The 18,879-nt window shown below is 49.1% G+C and overlaps 1 protein-coding gene across 1 annotated transcript in view; it reads left to right on the top strand.

The window, feature by feature from the left end:
• The first annotated feature begins 2,847 nt into the window (after positions 1–2,847).
• Positions 2,848–18,879, top strand: part of LOC106893954 (discoidin domain-containing receptor 2-like) — a 62,751-nt gene continuing 46,719 nt past the window's right edge. Inside the window, exons 1-2 of the mRNA XM_014952315.1 lie at positions 2,848–2,975; positions 16,577–16,714. Of these exons, the coding sequence (XP_014807801.1) occupies positions 16,651–16,714 (64 nt within the window). The 5' untranslated portion in view covers positions 2,848–2,975; positions 16,577–16,650. The remainder of the gene's footprint in view (positions 2,976–16,576; positions 16,715–18,879) is intronic.

Genomic DNA, 18,879 nt, shown 5'->3' on the forward strand with positions numbered 1-18,879 from the left:
ATGATACCATATAGACACCTTAAAAACAGTCCTGCATCAGGATAAACAAGCTTTTGTGTCTAAATTTGTATATGGAATTTAGTATCTGCTAATGGGTCTTGATCTTCATGTTAATTGGACTGATCTTTTCCGAAGCCAAACACAATCTGTGGGAGAAATGATAAAAATGCCAGCCCTGGCCTGAGCGGGTTCTGCTCCCTGGCCGTTTGGAAACCTGCTCGTGCTGCAGAAAGCTGTTCTGTGCAAAACCAAAACAGGGTCTGTTGATGTTATTTCTAGTCCTTTGAGAAGATGACTTACTGGTCACATGTGCTGCTATGAGGTCATTAGGAAGTCTCTCAAATACACAATTTGAGAAGAGATGATGCGATTGCAGAAGTATGCTCCCTCTGCGATGTGAGATGCAAAACTCTCTGAAGTACTTGAGTTTGTAATAGCTCTGAGTGGGATCTGTTATTGTGCATATTTGGGCTCATTCCAGCCCAAAAAAAAAAAAGGCCTGTTTTCTGCTTTGCTTTATCCCTAGATTGATTAGTGAATGTATACCGCGGGCTCAAGTTACATTTCAGAGGGCATCCAGCAGAGACCCTGTTTCTGTGTCGAAGTGCTGAAGGCTACAGTGAGTCTAACTGCAAGATCAGCAGTTTTCTAGCTGTGCTTTGTGCCTTCACGGCACTGTCCTTCCCTGGGGAAAGGAGCTCCTCAAATCTGTTTGTGAGTTGGGCCCTTGCTCTTCCTGGTGCCGTGGGGGAATGGAGAGCTTTCTCTAGACCCTTGATGTCTCTTCTGTGATGTGCATCTGCTTTGATGCTTTTTATTGATGTCCCTCCTGGACTCCCTGTTTGTGGATGTCCAGAGGTACCTTCTGCCACAGACTGCCTTGTGTCCTCCAGAGGGAATTGGTTTGGTCCCAGTTCACCCCAGGGGTCTGTGTCCTGCATGGTGCCTGTTCACCATTATGTTGAAGGGCAGGCGTCCTTATTTTGGCAGGAGAATGCCTTCTGTGTGTGTTATCTGAGTCAGTATCTGAATAACCCTCTTGGAGTAGGGCTTTCCCAGCAGAAAGGGGTTTCGTATCCTTCCATCTCTGCCCTACTCCTGGTCATGTATTTCTGTTGCAAATTGTGTATGAGCCGTAGGGATTATCCCATCCCTCTGAGCTGATGTACACACTCAAACATGGAAAAATTACCCAACGGGGGAGAAAAAAGTAAATAGTTTTCTGCTCTTGGTAAAGAGCAGGGTTGTGCGGCTGAGGTGGGGTAAAGAGATAGGGAGGAAAATGGGAGCAAGGTGGCATCTGATACCTAACAGGGGAGAAAAAGTTAATAGTTTTCTGCTCTTGGTAAAGAGCAGGGTTGTGCGGCTGAGGTGGGATAAAGAGATAGGGAGGAAAATGGGAGCAAGGTGGCATCTGACTGTGTATATGACCATGTCTTACAGCTTAGACCTTGAGAGCACCTTACATGTGCTTTCCAGTTAGGGCTTAGTGTGGGCACAGTGTGGTTCATGTCTGCTTCCTTTTTTCCTTATGAATACTCAAAATACCTGCTGCTTCTGGTGATGCTTTGCTGTGATTCCTGCTTGAGGCTGGTGGGGCATATGGGAGTCTTTGAAGGGGCTGAATGGCTGCTGTCCCTGTTTCTCAGCCTTCAGCTGTAGAGTCTCCATGGGTGTCACTCGTGTACAACACCAGCACCCACTTCCCACCCCTGGGATGTGGTGTCTGAACGGGATGTGGCAGCACATCTCTTGCTGAGCAGCTTCTTTGCAGGAGGCAGGACAGCACCTGCATTTTCCAACAGGCAAGTCAGCAAAGATCTTCTGCTCTTCAGTCTCCTCCTGCATTGTGCTCCTTGCTCCTGGTCACCTAATTGAGACCTAATGGTCACCGTGGGTGCCTACAGCCTGCTGGCCCCCATGGCCATGTCAATGCCTCCTGTGGCTCCATCTGCTGCGGTCCTGCTTGTCCTGCCACCATGGACCCTTAGCAATGTCACCTGCCTTGGGATTCCTACTGTCACCCCGGGTAACTATCTCCCCCCAGGTGCCACCTTCCGCTATTGAGTTTTGTATTTTCCCTCTTTCTTTATTTTTAAGTGAAAAGTAAAAGGATGTGATGTCGCATGGCTGTCTGCCAGCTGCATTGGTGATCTTCACTCCCGGGGGACCCCAACGTGAGGAAAGCAATAGGGGTGCCCCGCTGTGATGGTGGCACTGTTGTCACTGCTGGGCTTCCCCTCTTCCAGGAAAAGCAAAAGTCCACATGTTTGAGAACCATCCCTGCTCCGCTCTGTGCTTGCCATAATCCTGTTGTCTGGACTTGCTTAATAAATTACTAGTTCTGTCTTTGCTTTTTACCTTTCCCCCCATGGATGACAGGGGCGGGTGAAGGATGAACGTGAGGAGCACGGCATGGCGACGGCCTCCCCGGGACTTCTCCTGCCAGCGCGGGCAGCCGTGTTGAAGAAGAAGGTGGAAGAAGGCTCTGTGGTGCCGTGCCGGGGCCTGGCTTACCCCTGGGACTACACGGGCCCTGCTTCCTGAGCAGGAGAGCTGCTTTATGTTGTGGTTTTACTAAATGAATTCAAAGCTTGGCCTTCCTCCAGGCGAAGTCTGGGCCAAGTGCCAGCGGAGCAGCCCCTGGGGAGAGCACTGGAGCAAGGAGGGGCCAACAGCAGGGAAGAGCGGAGGAATCCAAGAAGGCAGATTTGCCTAGAAAACAGCTCTGTTTCCATCTGCTGGGTCAGGAGTTGCTATAGGAACTGGGATGATAGAGGCAGGGCCATCTCCTGGGCCTGTCTGTGTGTGCGGAGGGAGGGAGGGAGGAGGGAGGAGTTACTCAAGTTTGAACATATCATGTGTGCTGGTGGAAAGTTGCAAGGAATGTCGAAACTACAGCCTGGCTCAACCTATGGAGTTCAAAAGAGACATGGCAGTTGTTCCCCGTGCTCAGCGGGCCCTGGGCGAGGCAGGTAGGGTCCTTCCTTCCAGCTTAACTCGGCTCTCGGCTGGCGCTCAGCTCGCTCCCCGCTGCGCCTTTCTGTCCTTGGCTAAAGCACAAAGGCCTCTGGAGACTTGCTGGCGATGGAGGGGGGTTTGGAGAGGTGGCAGCGCTGGGAGGTGAAGGCTTTTCCTCCCTGGGCCGAGAGGGAAATGGTGGCTCTTTGCGCCCTGTTTTTCCTCCCGCAGGGTTCATGGATCAGGGGTGTTCCCGCGGCGTTCCATGCCCAGGGCCCTCTGGGACCCGCGGGATCTTTTGTTGGGCAGGAATGGGAAGCTGGACGGTGTTGTTCTCCCAGACAGAAGCGGTTTCTGGGGCTGTGGCTCTCCGGGGAAGCCCGTGGTGTTTGAGCTCTCAGACATGCTTGTCTGCAATGTTTCAGGGCTGGGGCTGAGTCAGATATGCAGAAATTGGGGCTGGCAGCGAGTCGCTTGTGGATGGTGGGAAAGTGGGGGGGGAACGACACGCTCCTGGGCTCCGAGCCCCTCTGAGTCCTGCCCCGCATGAGTTTTGTGGCTGTGTTTTGCCTGTATTCACTCATCTCTTCTCCCAAGGAGATGCAGACCTCCCTGTCCCCTCCTGATGTACCTACTGCGATTTTTGTCACTGTCAAATTTTCTCAGAGTCATGTTTTAGCCTAAAACATAGGAGTGTGAATATGTAGGAAGCTGCTCCTGAGAATCTTTGTTGTTAGCCCCTATGGGTCCTGCCCCGCATGAGTTTTGTGGCTGCGTTTTGCCTGTATTCACTCATCTCTTCTCCCAAGGAGATGCAGACCTCCCTGTCCCCTCCTGATGTACCTACTGCGATTTTTGTCACTGTCAAATTTTCTCAGAGTCATGTTTTAGCCTAAAACATAGGAGTGTGAATATGTAGGAAGCTGCTCCTGAGAATCTTTGTTGTTAGGGTTAACCATGGGGCTCTCTAGTAGCAGCCCTCCTAGATAAAATCTTATTATTTCCCCAGTAAACCCATTTTTTCAGGTGCTGAGAACTTTCCAAAATAGCCGTGTTTCCACCGGAGCCTTCCAGAGCCACTCACTGCTCCGCAGGTATTTATTTAAATAGGTTTGGCTGAAATTTCATCTGCCCTTTTTGTGCCACAGAGGATAATCCCTGTGGAAAAAAAAAAAATAATAAATGAAGGTGGGTAGTGTTGTTTCTCTTTTTGAGAAACTGCACAATAAGCTGCTGAAAACTGAAATCTGATCTCTATCCACAGACCCAGGCTTGCCAAACTGGATTAGATCACAGCCCACCTACTCAAGCACTCCCTTATCTCGGGCAGCGGCTGCTGGGCACGTTGCACATGAAAACCCAGGAGCCTGAATGCAGACAAATGCAGAGCAACCTGCCTGAGCAGGAGATAGCTTTCTGGTTACATTAATTACTGGTTTGCTTATGCCTGGCTGGATGAAAATTCATATCCACTGTACTCGTTCTTTTACGCTCCTAATGGAATCGCAGATGTTCTTATTATGTAGATCCACTTCCAATATTTTATTGAATTACTCCCACATTGCTCTGTGGCAATATTTCCCAGAGGCTTAATGCTCATGGTATGCTGTGGAATTTCATTTCCTCAGTTTTAATTTGTTGTTTTTTAATTTCAGTTCATTTTCAGTATGGAAAAGAGGTAAATGGGATCCTTCTTTTGGGTCTAGGCATCATTATTTTACATATTTCTTTTTTGTCCCTCCTCATCTCTCCTTTTTCTCTCAGCTTTGCCTCAAACAATCCCAGGTTTTTCTGCAGCTCCCTGCCTTCTGTGTAATTGCTAAATGTTAGTACTTCTCTGTGGGCTCCTGTTTTCTGGTCTGCCTCGAGAAAATTTAATCAGAATTGGCCACTCTGGCTTTCCATGGCTGTGAAATGCTGCTGGAGCTTTTCCTTTTGTTTATAAGCAAAACTCTTGGTTTGATTGAAACCCATTGTGGTAAGCAAAGATCTTCTTTGAACTGTCTATAGACCTGCTAAGTATTTTGCTGGAACATGTAGTTAATTGAAATTTCATCTCTCTACACGAGAAGTTAAATTTTATCTTGTAAAGTTGTATCCTAGGAAATACTAAACCCAGCAGAACACGGTTAGACCTGCTTGGAAAGTCCTCACTGGAGTCTCCAGCCTTGATGCAGCAATTTCAGCTGATCCCTAAGCGTTGCCACTCACTGCTCCCGTCTTTGCCAGGCACTTTATAAATTAAACTCTAAAACCACTTTGTGTAGTAAACAAAGTTTGCTGCGGCAGAACACAGCAGCTGTGTGTACCCAGACGTGGCTTTCTTGGTTGGGTGCTCTGGTGTGTGCTCTGCCCAGGCTCTGAAGAAGTGGTACCCACCGAGGACACAACCTGCCTTGTCCCATCACCTTCAGGCCCGTGTGCTATAGGAGGGCACTAACACTTCCCACTTGCTGCATCTTGGTATTTGGAGCTATTTTAAACTGTGGAATGCAGTGAGTGGTGATAATTTTTGCTCCTTTCTGATACTGGAAAAGCTTCTTCAAGTTTGGTAGCTTTTTGGAGATGTGTGTTGTGGCTTTCCACATTTCTAACCATTTTCTTGGTAAGACTCCAGCAGAACCAGTGGTGCTCCTCAAGAAAAGGGCAAGGTCTGTGTGCCGGGGACAGGTGCACTGAATTTTTGCTTTATCAGCATGAAGAGACATTGTACAAAACCCATAAAACGTAGCTTTTGGTAGTATCAGCATTTCTGTGGTGGTTTGATGGAAACTTGATGGCCAACTAAATCAGTAGATGTTCCAAAATAGTGTTTCTGGTTTGATTTTCACTGAACCATCTCTTAGAGTTTGGCTTCCACCCTCGCAAAAACCAGCAGCTTCTCAGCTCGGTGCTGGGTACTACAGGCTGCTGTAAGCGACTTTGTTTGCTTCACTTCAGGTTTTGCACAGTCTGCCCCAGTAATCATGTTTTATCTTTTTAAAAGGAACTCACTAGGAGCAATTAGCGAAAAAAAAAAAATCGTAAATAAGTAGCTGTTACTGCAAAGTAGGTATTTTGGAAGGCAGGCAATTAATAAGGAAAGCTCAAGATAACTGAAAAAAAAAAGCATAGCAAATGTATCTCAGGGCAGTGAGAAATATTTTAGTATCAGTAAAACAAAATAAATTTTATCAATGGTGTTTATATTGTTGGGAAAGGTTAAAAAAACCAACTGATTGCTAATAACAATAGCGAGAAGTAAAACGTTTCCTGTGTTTGGGGAGAAGCTGGATGATGGGCTCTCCTTTACGAGGACGTGGAAATACCTTCCGTTGCACTGGTAACGAGGGAGGGTGCTAAACACAAGATAAGGTTTTAAAGTCTTTGAAACTCGAGCAAGATTGGAACCTGTTTGTTTAAAACAAATTGGCAGAGCAGCTTTCTGAATCCTGGCTGCCCACGTGTAATAAATCTGGGAGGACCGAAGGAGTTCCAGAAGTTTGGGAAAACAGAAATATTGTAGCAGTGTTTTAAAATAGAGTGGGAGCAGGTAACCAAGAGGTGGTTGAGACAAACCCCCATCCAGAGAGAGAGCTGGGGAAGCTGGTGCATTTGTAAATCAATGTCCAATTAAAGAAAGAACATGCTCAGTGATCCATGTGCTCTGATGGAAAGCAGATCACGTCCGAAAAGTCTTCAGATTGTGGTTTTTAATGAGATTCCTGTACCAGTTGCCAAAAGTAACTGCGTTGACATCACATACCTGGATCCCAACTGAGTTCCCTGCTGTTGACCAAATGCTGCTGCTCCTGGGAGGCAGAAGAGGCTCGGCTTTGGGAGCAGGAGCGTGTCGGGTCCCCGTGTCCACTTCTGGGCAGAGCGGTGATGGCAGGTCCCCCTTGCCCTGACCAGGGTCACATCTCTGGCATGTCCTTCATGCTCTACTTGGGTGTCTCACCACTGGGAGCTGGTGGCCTCTGGGCTGAGAAACACCCTCCTGAGCAGTTGTCACAGAAACACAGAATTGTAGGGGTTGGAAGGGACCTCTGGAGATCATCCAGTCCAACCCCCTGCCAGAGCAGGGTCACCCAGAGCAGGTTGCACAGGAACGTGTCCAGGTGGGTTTGAATATCTCCAGAGAAGGAGACTCCCCCACCTCTCTGGGCAGCCTCTTCCAGGGCTCTGCCACCCGCACAGGAAAGAATTTTTTCTGCATGTTCAGGTGGAACTTTCTGTGTTCAAGCTTCTGTCCATTGCCCCTTGTCCTGTCACTGGGCACCGCTGAGAAGAATCTGACCCCATCTTCTTACCACCTGCCCTTTAGATATTGCTCAGCATCGATGAGGTCCTCTCTCAGTCTTCTGTTCTCCAGCTGAACAGCCCCAGGTCCCTCAGCCTTTCCTCAGCAGAGAGATGCTCCAGTCCCTTGATCATCTTTGTAGTCTCTGCTGTACCCTCTCCGTCAGTTCTCTGTCCTTCTTGCACTGGGGAGCCCAGAACTGGACCCAGTGCTCCAGCTGTGGCCTCACCAGGGCAGAGCAGAGGGGGGGATGACCTCCCTTGACCTGCTGGCCACTTTCTTTTTAATGTACCCCAGGAGACCATTGGCCTTCCTGGCCACAAGGACACATTGCTGGCTCACGGGCAACTTGTTGTCTACCAGGACTCCAAAGTCTCTCTCCACAAAGCTGTTTTCCAGCAGGTCAGCTGCTTTCCAGTGGGTCAGTTTTGGTGGTATCTGGTCTTTATTTGCTGTCAGTGTACCCTGTCTTCTCGCTGTGCTAAGGTGGCAGAATCTCTGTTTCCATTTCACCGATCCGTACTATGTTGAATAAGTTGATTTAGAAAGCGCCACCTGATACCTCTCAAAAATAGTTACCAGTGGGAATGTGATCCACGCAGTCCCTAAACACGGGGCCATGGAGTAGTGCTCTGGTGTCAGTGCGGGGCAAACTCAGTTATTCCCCAGTTTGCCCATGAAGAAGCTGGTGGGAATCCTAGCAAAATCCAACCAGAGCTGTCCCACTGCCTGGATGGAGCCTATGTCTCACGAGTGGTGACTTGGAAGAAAATATTAAGTAATTTAATGCTGGAATTTGGCTTCACTGAGGAGGCTGATGGAGCCAGGGCGGTTTAGTCGGGACAAGAGAAGGCTTTGGGATACCGAAGAGGAGATTATCATGACAGAAACAGGCTCTTCACTGAGGTGGGCAGCAGGAGGGTAGACAACTGAAAATACAGGAGGTTCTGCATTGGGCATAAGGAGTGGTGATGTTTTCCCTCTGCGGCCAGTCAAGCGGTGGAAGGGGTTGCCCAGAGAGGTGGGGGAGCCTCCATCCTCGGAGGTTTTTAAGACCCAGCTGGACAAAGTCCTGCACAGGCTGCTCTGAAATTGGTGCTAACCCTGCTTTGGGCAGGAGGTGGGATTAGATGCTCTCCTGAGGATCTCCTCCAGCCTGAATAATTCTGCGACTCGGTAACCTGATCTCCTCCTGAACGCGAGTTGGAGTGCAGTTAAGTAAAAGGTTATGGTGGAGCCCCTTGAGAGCGGGGAGGGAGGAAGGTGGTTTAGATTGAGTGCTCTTAATACTCCATCTGTCATCTCTGTGGTTAACATGTCATATATATGGTTGCTATGTGAGACTCTCGCAGTGGAAGATTGTAGGTCTTGAGAGGACTGTTGCTAACTTGTAGTTGATATGTTTTAAGGATAGCTAAAAAAAGCAAGCAATCTCCTCCAAAAAAAAAAAAAACCCAACAAAACCAAATCCCAAACAAAAATCCACCCCCCAAAAAAGGCTGGAGAGAGATGCCAGTGTCAGGACTAGAGTGAAAATGTCAGTGTGCTGGGTGCTCTCTGGTGCCCGTTCTGCGTGGGAAGGAAGCTCCAGTGAGGGACAGTGATTGCTGCTGCTTTGGGGCAAGGAGAAAGGAGGTAATGGGAACTTTTTGTGTAAGTCTTCTGTTCTCCTGCTTCTTCTGTCCTATGGGAACAGTGGGAATGGAGCCTGGAGGCTGCCCCTTGGTTGAGGGAACATGTATTTTGGGGTGCAGGAAGCTCCCCCTGCCCTTGGGTTTAGGGTGTATTCAATACGGTGTGTATTCGTGTCCCATGTAGAGTCTCTGTCTGGGCCGTGGGGAAGCACCTCCAGATTCCTCATTTGAGATAAGCACAGAGGACCCTCGCCCCAGGGTCGGAGGGGAAGGGTGAGTTTTTGGAGTAGCTGAGCTAAGAACCACCCATTATTAGTACAATGAATTGCATTTCCTTATCTTTGGCTTTGTCTGTCTAATGGTTTCTAATTTTGGCCTGGTTCCTTCGATGGATTAAATTGCTTTTGTTCATTTATCTCTAAATCTGGCTTTGTGACAAGAGTGCTCTGTGCAGTGTCACAAACTGAGGACACCCCACTCCTGTGGGACTGGCCAACAGGCAATGGGAAAATGCCAGAGGATTTGTGGGTCTCCCAACTCCTGTTCAAAAGCACCCACAGCTCTGGGGGCTGTAGTTAAGGCACTTCTTCAGGCTTGGGTCCATGGGCTGAACCTTCTCCAGTGTTAAATGGGTGTCATGAATAACTGGAATGCTGTTTTTGTCCTAAAATTTAGCAAGGGTGAGGTGGCTACAACATGGAAAATGAGATTCAGACCCTCCTCGGCCTCGAGGCAGTCCTGTCACCCTCCTCTCAAGAGGGTGACCACAAAGTACACCCAGACCTTGATGTTCCTGTTCTTCTGCCACTGCCTCAGACCTAGCTCTGTTGTGTCCCTGTCCCCACCCCGTGTGCCACTCCCACGTGCTGTGGTCCCTTTCCTAGCCCAGTGTGTTCTTTTGTCTCTCTTGTGGTGACAGGTCTCCTGATGCCACCTCAAAGATCATGCTGGAACTTATTCAGGTCTCACTTTTCCCATTGCTACGTCTTACTTCTCACGTGCATCTTTGTTACCCAACCCTTTCACCTAAAATCTGGTTGCTTATTTGTCCAGCCTTGTTGCTGCTCTGGATATCACCTTGTGGGGTCACTGCTCCTGCCTTATGTCCCCAACCACATTCCTGACATTGCCGTGGGTTTTTGCTGTTCCTGACTATCTCTGTTGGTGCTTGTATCTAGGATCTCCTGTTGCAGCCTCACACTTCATGCTGGGATCTTGCTGGGCCAGCCCAGCTCCCCTATTACTGTCTGGCATGTTGATTTTTGGTGTCAACGTCCACATGCCACCCTTGTGTCATGCAGACACCTCTCCCCATGCTGCCTGGTTGATCAAATCTAGGGATGGCCAGAGAGACCACGGTCCAAGGTCACCTAAGGAAAACCTTCTTGTGGGGCTTCTGCACATGTGGCATGGCTGTCCTGGTACTGGTCCCATCCATTCACCCTCCAGCAGCTCTACTGGAGTGGTTGGCCACCTTCTCAGGCCAGCAGCCCTGCTCTGCTTTTTCCAATCTTATGGCAGTTGGGTTCATGAGAAGACATTGCCTTTTCCCACGTGTTGTCCCCATGCACTCTTAGTGTGGTGCTAGCAGAGTTGCAAAGGCAGGATCACTGGTAAAGAGGAACGTATAGAGAGGAGATGACTGGGGCTTAAAAGCTTTCCTAAAAACCCCAAACTGATAGCAGCAGCATGAAGTATTTGAATTGTAAACTAAGCGAAAACCTTTTAAGAAGTGATCAGAATCCTTTCGTCAGCGAATTCTGTTTGGTCCAAACTAGAGCTCCATGTGTTGTGTGTGCTCCAGAGAAAGACTGCTGTGTTTGGGGTGTCTCAGATTAATTCTGAGGTGCAGAGAAATGTTCAACCATCATTCTGGAGCCAGAAAAATGGAAATTACACTTTCCAGCCTCTGTTTCTTCAGGCTTCAGATATTGTCCCAATTAGGAGCTTTGTTGTTTCCTCCTTGAATTCCTTGAGGAATGCTAGGAGGTGCCGTCCAGTCCTCCTGGCTGCTCCTGATCTTCTTCTGAGGATACTTTGCTTTAGGACAAATCCCCTTGTAGTACATACAGAGTGCATCATACACACAGCTATGAGTCTTGGTCATGACCATGGAGTTTCTTGGCGCAGCGCTGGGCATCTGTAACGGGATTCCTGCAGCAAACCCGAAGGTCCCACTCCCAGGTAATGATCTGCGAAGGAACCAGTTAAAACAAATGCCTGTTTCAGTTGGGATCTAGAGAGGCTTGCAAACATGCCAGGCCTCCATAATGGATCTCTGGAGGGAGAACAGTACCTGGAGGAGCTCCAAGTCCCACCTTCTTCATGCACATCGCTAAAGAATAGCTCCCTCCTGTGCCCACTGTGCTTTTCTCCTAGGTCCTGTCCTTGGGCTGGGGACAGCACTGGGTCACCACGAGCCATTCCTCTGCAGAGAGATGGGTTGGCTTTTTAGACATGGCATCTGCTGGGTATATTGGGGAAAAAACTGCCCTCTTTTGCATTTCTTAGTGAGTTTTTCAGCAAGTAGATTTTTTTTTTTCCACTCTCACAATGATTGTAACAGGATTTTATTCTCCTGCAGCCAGCTGTTAGCAATTAGCAACTTGATCCATTCAGTCCTGAGAACAGAGTTTAACGCTTTCTTGCCTCTGTGAGGATGTTGCTAATCCTGTTCTTGCTGGTTTGGGGCTTGTGCTGGAGTTTTGGCACTTTCTGTGTATGTGTGGGCAGGTCAGGAAGAAGCAAGGGATTCTACTGCTGCCGAAAGAGAACTATTGAGTCGTCTACCCAAAAAAAAAAAAAAAAAAATTAGAAAGATGATTTCCAAGCAGTTTGTACAGAGGCTTGTATTTAGTAGTGTATTTCAGTGTGTTGTAGCACTGGGAAGCGTGCAGTTTGGGAATCCAACCTACTGCTAGCTGAGATTCAGACTCAGCAGAAACCAGCATCAGTAGTTCTTCAAACAGCGGTTTCCGGCAGCACGAGCTCCTGAGTGGAGCTGAGGCTCCTCTGAATTATGAGGCAGGGGTGAGAAACACTCTTGGTGACCTTGCTGAAGGGAACAGCAGCTGCTGTAGAGCTCTAGAAGATGAGAAATGAGTGTGTTTGCTCCCTGTGTGCAGCACCTCTCCCGGGACTCCCAAACACGCGCTTTGGTGGTCCAGGACTGGGAGCCAAGTGTGGTGGGAAGAGCAAACCCAGCACAGCCTGAGCCCAGCTGCTGAAATCCCTGCGTGGGGCTGAACTACTGGAAATAATGTGTCACTGCCATGTACAAAGGTGAGAATTTGGCTCACCAAACTGTGGCCACCTGGGAATGAGGAGGCTAGTCCAGGCCAGCCATTTAGGCTCTCTTTGTCATCCATGGAGATAAACACATTCCAAGAGGATGCATCCTGCTCATCTTGGACACTGTTTAGGCAAGGGCCAAATTCAAAGCCAGCTTTCGTAGGCACAGAGCTGCAGACAGGTGAGCTCTAGAGCCAGCTTTGAAGGTTTCCTTGTCTTTCCTGGAGGCCAGGCTGGTCTCTATGGACACATCTTCCAGTTTTGGCTTGCAGTTCCCTCAAGCCACACCATTCTTAGCTTGACCTGCTGACCTCCATGTGCCCATCAAGTCCTGAGAAGCCCAGGGTAGTGGCTGCGGCAGGGTGACAGGGAACTGCTGGAGAGGGTACAGCAAAGGGCTATGAAGATGATGAGGGGCCTAGAACATCTCTCTGATAAGGAAAGGCTGAAGGACTTGGGTCTGTTTAGTCAGGAGAAGAGAAGACTGAGGGGGGATCTGATCAACGCCTATCAATACTTAAAGGATGGGTGTCAGGAGGATGGGGCCAGGCTTTTTTCAGTGGTGCCCAGGGACAGGACAAGAGGGAAAGGGCAAAAACTGGAACATGGGAAGTTATATCTGAACACGAGGAGGAACTTCTTTCCTGTGAGGGTGGCAGAGCCCTGGCAGAGGCTGCCCAGGGAGGTGGTGGAATCTCCTCCTCTAGAAACGTTCAAACCTGCCTGGACACGTTCCTGTGGGACCTGCTCTGGGTGGCCCTGCTCTGGCAGGGGGTTGGACTGGATGATCTCCAGAGGTCCCTTCCAATCCCATAGCATTCTGTGATTGTGTGTGCCAACTGTCTGTGGTGCCCCAGTCCATACCTGTCCTCCAGCACTGGTTGATGGCTCAGTGGTAGGAGCTGGTGTGGTGCTTGGGCATCTCTGTGTGACTTTCCCTGTCCCCATCCCATTCCCTCTTCCCTCCTGTTGTCTTTTACCTTCTGATCGCTGTATTCAAGTGGTTCCATGACGTGGCACTACAATAGCTGTGATTTAGAACATGGCCTGAGCTCTTACATAAAGCAATTGGGCACTTAAATTGTGGTGTTTGGGCTGTTCCTGGTCGAATGAGATAATGTTGCTCTTTGTGCTACACATCCCAATGTTATATTGCTGTGGTATTGGTGGCTGTTGTCATGGCTTGTTCCATGTGATTTTGAGAGGATGACAAACTTGTCTTTTGACAAAAGAGTAGTTGTGCTAAAATCCTCATGCTAAGACTCATCTCAGTCCTTTTTACTCAGGGCAGTAGCCGATCCTGACTGTGAGCTCTGTGCTGGTAGCAAAGGATGGGTGCTCCTTCGTCCCTGGGCTCTGCTGCAGCATCTGCCTCCCTGCTCTTGATCCTTCTTTGGTGGGCTTCTGGACCCAATGTGATGCCAGGGCATTAGAACACTTAGTGATGTCTGGAGTTGCTCTCGTATTTATTTTCTTTAGCTCACCAGTGGGCTCTGGTCATCTAGTGATGTACAATTGCTGCTTCAGTGCTCCCTGGCCAAGTCAGAGGGAAATCCGAGGATGGTTTTTGTTGGGAGCCAACTTGTGCCTTTACAGATGCCTGATCATCTCCCTCTTTGCCAGGCTCTGTTTCTGGCCCCTGAAGGGGTGATGAGGGCACGGAGTGTATGTGGACTCGTCCTCTGCCATCTGAGGACTCCAGCTGAGAAGTCACCTGGGAGAGGTCTCCATGCTACTGCTCTTCTGCCAGGGTCTCCTCAACGATTTGCAGCTCAGTTCAGTGGCTGGTCCAGAATGGAGACCCAGGGGAAAGATCTTCTCTAGCCCAGACTGCATCCACGATAGCCCAGCTGATCTGGGCAGACAACTGGGGCATGGTCAGGGCACCCCATATACCACCACACAGCTCTCTGCTGTGTTTCCCATCACCTCCTGCAGGAATGTGCTTATAGTTAAAGCCTTAATGTTCATGACACTTTCCTTTCTCACGTCCCATGGGAGAAGAGTCTCCTCTGGTGCTGAACTCTCCGCAGTTCCTTTTGCGAGTCCTGCTCTGAGGGCCTCCAGGGCACCCCAGCAAATCACCTGCATGGATTAACATCACAGAATCACAGAATCTTCTAGGTTGGAAGGGACCTTAAAGATCATCTTGTCCAACCGTCAACCTCACTGACAAAAATAGACACCCACACAACAAACAAGGAGCATCATCACTAAACCAGACCTCCCAGCACTACATCAACCCGGCTTTTGAACACCTCCAGGGATGGGGCCTCAACCACCTCCCTGGGCAGCCCATTCCAATGCCTGATAACCCTTTCAGTGAAAAAAATTTTCCTAATATCCATCTGAACCTCCCCTGACGCAACTTGAGGCCATTTCCTCTTGTCCTGTCGCCTGTGACTTGAGAAAAGAGACCGACCCCCACCTCTCTACACCCTCCTTTCAGGGAGTTGTAGAGAGCAATAAGGTCTCCCCTCAGCCTCCTCTTCTCCAGGCTGAATAACCCCAGTTCCCTCAGCCTCTCCTCATAAGACTTATTCTCCAGACCCCTCACCATCTTTGTCGCCCTTCTCTGGACCCACCAGGTCTGTCTTCAAGCTCTTTACCAAAGCCTCTCTCTGCGTGGCTACAAGAAGTCTCTGCTCCATTGTACGTGCAGTCTGTCACGGGATGGTGGGCATTGGTGTGTTTGCATCGGAGATCACCCCTCTCCATTTGGGGGGGGGGGAAAGGCAACCTTGGATGTGCACACAGCTTGAGAGTGCTTGGGCAAAACCTCTTCTTGGATTGCCAGACCCTCCTGCTGAGATAGGGGCTGCCTTTTCTCTCCCGTGCTTTGCTTTTGCACGCTCACCACCCAAGATGCCGCGAAATCACGGAACCCTGTGGTCACCCTCCTCCCAGCCTTGGCCAGGGGGCTCACATGGAGCACACGAGGTGGCTGAAGCAGGAGGGGTCCTGGTAATTTTAAGGTCTTTTTTTGAGTTTTCTCACATTGTTGCATGGCTGGGCACAGCATCCACCCCTCATTAGTTTCTCCTCCTGCATGAGCATTTGGCTTTTTTCCCAAGAAGGCCCGTAGTTGTTTTTCAGGCTCAGAGCCATCTTTTCCGACGGAATCCAGCAGGGACGATGGCCAGTAGCAAATCCTTAGGAAAGAGAATAAAAACAGGGCAAGCCTCAGTGATTCTAACCCTGATTTAGCTTCTGGGCGTCTAGCAATCTGCGGCTGGGGGATTTCCTGAGCCAAAGGTTTTACACCACGGCTTCTTAAATCCGAAGGTATCTTTCTGTTGTGAATATATCCAATTGGTTTGGTATCCACGGCAACTCACGGCTGTGACTTGTACAGTTTAATTATGTTGGGTGGAAAAAAAACACAGCCTTTTGTTACAAATCTTTAAGCTAATAGCATCTGATGCTCTGTCGTTCCAGTATGTGTATATGCACTGGCATAGTGATTGTCCCTTTTTTGTCCTCTCTTCCTTTACTAACAAATCCTAACATTCAATTTTGTCTTTTTACTACCACTCTGAGGATTCTCGAGCAAACACCCTCTGGTTCTGGCAACTTTTCATTTATTGATTCTGTTTTCTTTTCGCCTGACACTTCAATATGAGACGGAGCCTCTAACCTGCCTTCTGTGAAGCTGTCCTCCAGGATGGGAACCTCCCGAGGCTCTTTGTAGTGAATGTGAACACAGAGAATTCACATAACTTTGCTGATGTGACCTTGTGTTCCTGTAGGTGTTATCATGGCTTTCCACTGAAATTGCCAGTGTTTAAGCCCTTTGCTATTTTCCTTGTTTCCAAACAGGAAATTAAGTGTGCTTCCATGTGTGAGTGCACATGCTCTTTTGGCAGCAATGGGGACATGTTGGGAGAGATTGTTTTCGCCCTGTTTTAGACATTTATCTTCAGGTTGTGTGACAAGTTCCAGAGGACCCACTTGGCTACTTGGAGTAGGCAGCTGGTGCAGATAGAGGTGGATAAACCCCACTTGGGGAGCCTGGTTGGACTCTCCAGATTCAGTGTAGAAGCTGCTTCAGTGCTTGTTAATATAATAAGGAAAGTGAAGAATTGATGGGGGGAGAGATTACTTTGCACTGGACTTGTTTAAAAGGAGTTAAGAGAGTATGTTTGCACAGTAGTCATGGCAGCTGAGCTCCCAAAAGCTGAACTGAATGAATAGCCTTCGAGGTGGTATGGGTGGTCGGGCAATCATTAGTTCCTCACCAAGCCTCTGATCAGGTGATGGGTCAAAGTAGGGCTGAGGTTAAGATGCTCTTGAGGGCATGGAAGATTGCCCAACCTGTCCTGAGGCAACCACAACAGAGCAAGTCTGCAGCACAGAGAAGTCCTGTCTTTGGAGGACTCTCATCTTCTCTCTCTGCTTTGTCTTTCAGAAATGTAGATGGCAGCTGCTGGCTTTGAAGGACTTGCACCCGTCTGACCCTGCACAGCGCCTCCGATTGCTACCATGATCTTCTGCATGCTACTGTTGGCCACACTGCCTGAGCCATCTGGCACCGAAGTCAACCCTGGTAGGGAGCTGCTGGGCTGGGAGAGGACTCTAATCTCCCACCTTTCTTATGGTTGTTCTGAGCCAATCTTTGCCCTCTCGTGGTGAATGCACATAAACTTAACGAATGCATGTAAAAGTCCTAATTAATGTAGCCCCTGAATGTCCTCCTCCGGACTGAGTTGTCCAGTCTTCCTTGACATCTGTGCTGGAGTGAAACACTTCTCCTGAGTGTTCCAGGAGGGCTGAGGCGCATGGATGGACTCCTTTCTCTGCCCACACTCTGCAGGGGGGGTGTGCTTTCACCAGGCCTGTCTTGAGCTTTGGTTATCATAGAATCATAGAATTGTCTAGGTTGGAAGAGACCCTTGGGATCATTGAGTCCAACCATCTACCCTACTCTACAAAGTCCTCCCCTACATCATCTCCCCCAACACCACATCTAAACGTCCCTTAAACACATCCAGGGATGGTGACTCAACCCCCTCCCTGGGCAGCCTGTTCCAATGCCCGACCACTCTTTCTGGGAGAAATTCTTTCCTAATGTTATCTCTTCATGAGTTTGACCGCGTGGCCTGCACAACAAACCTGGCTCTAGACTATTCTTCCCTAATGTTACCTCTTCATGAGTTTGACCGTGTGGCCTGCACAACAAACCTGGCTCTAGACTGGCTCAGAGATACCGTGCTCGCTGTGGAAAGTAAATTACCAGTTAGTAAAGTGTAAGCCACAGCTCTCCAGCTGGCAAGAGGTGTTCTGGAGAGAGAAGTGTGGAAGGAAAGGTAGAAAACCCTACCTGGCACAGAGCTAGGGGGGAGACAGGGACATGAGCCTATAAGTCCCTGTGGAGGGCATGACCTCTTATCCTGAGGGATTTGGCAAGTTATAATCATGATGGAGATAAGTAAGATAACGGTCTGCAATATATTGCAAAAATCTCTGCAATGAGATGGTTTGAGCTGGAGAGAGTCTGTGAAATAAATGAATCTAATCCTTTTCCAGCTTGGCTGAAGGGGTGGGGAGGCAGCAGCGTTCTCCTGAGGGCCTTCCTTGGCTTGGCTGGGTCTGGCTCTCTTTGTTTGGAGCCCTTTGGCTGGCTCTGACCCTGCTCTGGCCTGTAGACACCTGCAGAGGTTTGAGGTTGGGCTACAACCAGCCAGAAGTGAAGTGAGATCTGGGAGGAGCTCAGCAGGCACCCCAGGGCTCCCTGTTAGGCATTTGTTATGGGGGTACAGCGCTGTACCCCCCCTCCCATGTCCAACTTTGAACTGGGGTTGCCACCTGGTTCTGATGGTTAAAACCTAGTGGAAGAAGAGGGGAGATGACAGCTAGAGAGTCAGGCACATGCAGGTTCCCTTTGGTGGTGGTAAGCACAGGAGGTGGCACACCTGAAGGAACTGGAATGGCTCCCCCCATCAGATGCTGGGAGGTGGGGTGGGCTCTGAGCACAGGGCTGTGATCCCACCCTCCTGCAGTTATGTTTTTTCACCAAGAAATAAGCTTGGAGCTTTGCTCACACTGCTCAGCTCTGCCTGTGACTTCCTCAAGCAGCTCTGCGTTCTCAGCTCCCTCTCTGTCTGAAGGGGCCATGCCCTGGTGTTCCCCCCAAGACTCCAGCACACCCATAGCCCTGCTGATGCTCCCTGGCTGTGATGCCCATGGGCTCCATTGATTATCTTGATCTGATCTGCTCCAGGAGGGTCTGAAGCACCTCTTGTGTTGGATTGTACTGGTCTGTGGTGGGACAGGTAAGAGTGAAGGCAGTTGAGGCTAGTTTGGTCTACTGAACTTTGGAAGGCAGCTATGCTCACCACTATACCCAAGTTACAGATGATAGGACAAGGGGTAACGGCTTCAAGTTGCGCCAGGGGAAGTTCAGGTTGGATATTAGGAAACATTTCTTTACTGAAAGGGTTATCCAGCATTGGAATGGGCTGCCCAGGGAGGTGGTGGAGTCACCATCCCTGGAGGTATTTAAGAAACGTGTAGACATGGTTCTTCAGGGCATGCTCTAGTGCCCAAGATTACTGGTTTGTGGTGGGGTGCTGTGTGGGTGGGTGATGGTTTTTTGGTTTGGAGGTTGTTGTTGTGTGTTTAGGTGGTGGGAGCTGGTGTGGTTTTTTTTGTTTGTTTGTTTGTTTTTTGTTTTTTTTTTTTTGTTTGTTTTTTTGTTTTGTTTTTTTTTTT

Source organism: Calidris pugnax, unplaced genomic scaffold, assembly GCF_001431845.1.
Source record: "Calidris pugnax isolate Ruff unplaced genomic scaffold, ASM143184v1 scaffold135, whole genome shotgun sequence".
NCBI lineage: Eukaryota > Metazoa > Chordata > Aves > Charadriiformes > Scolopacidae > Calidris > Calidris pugnax.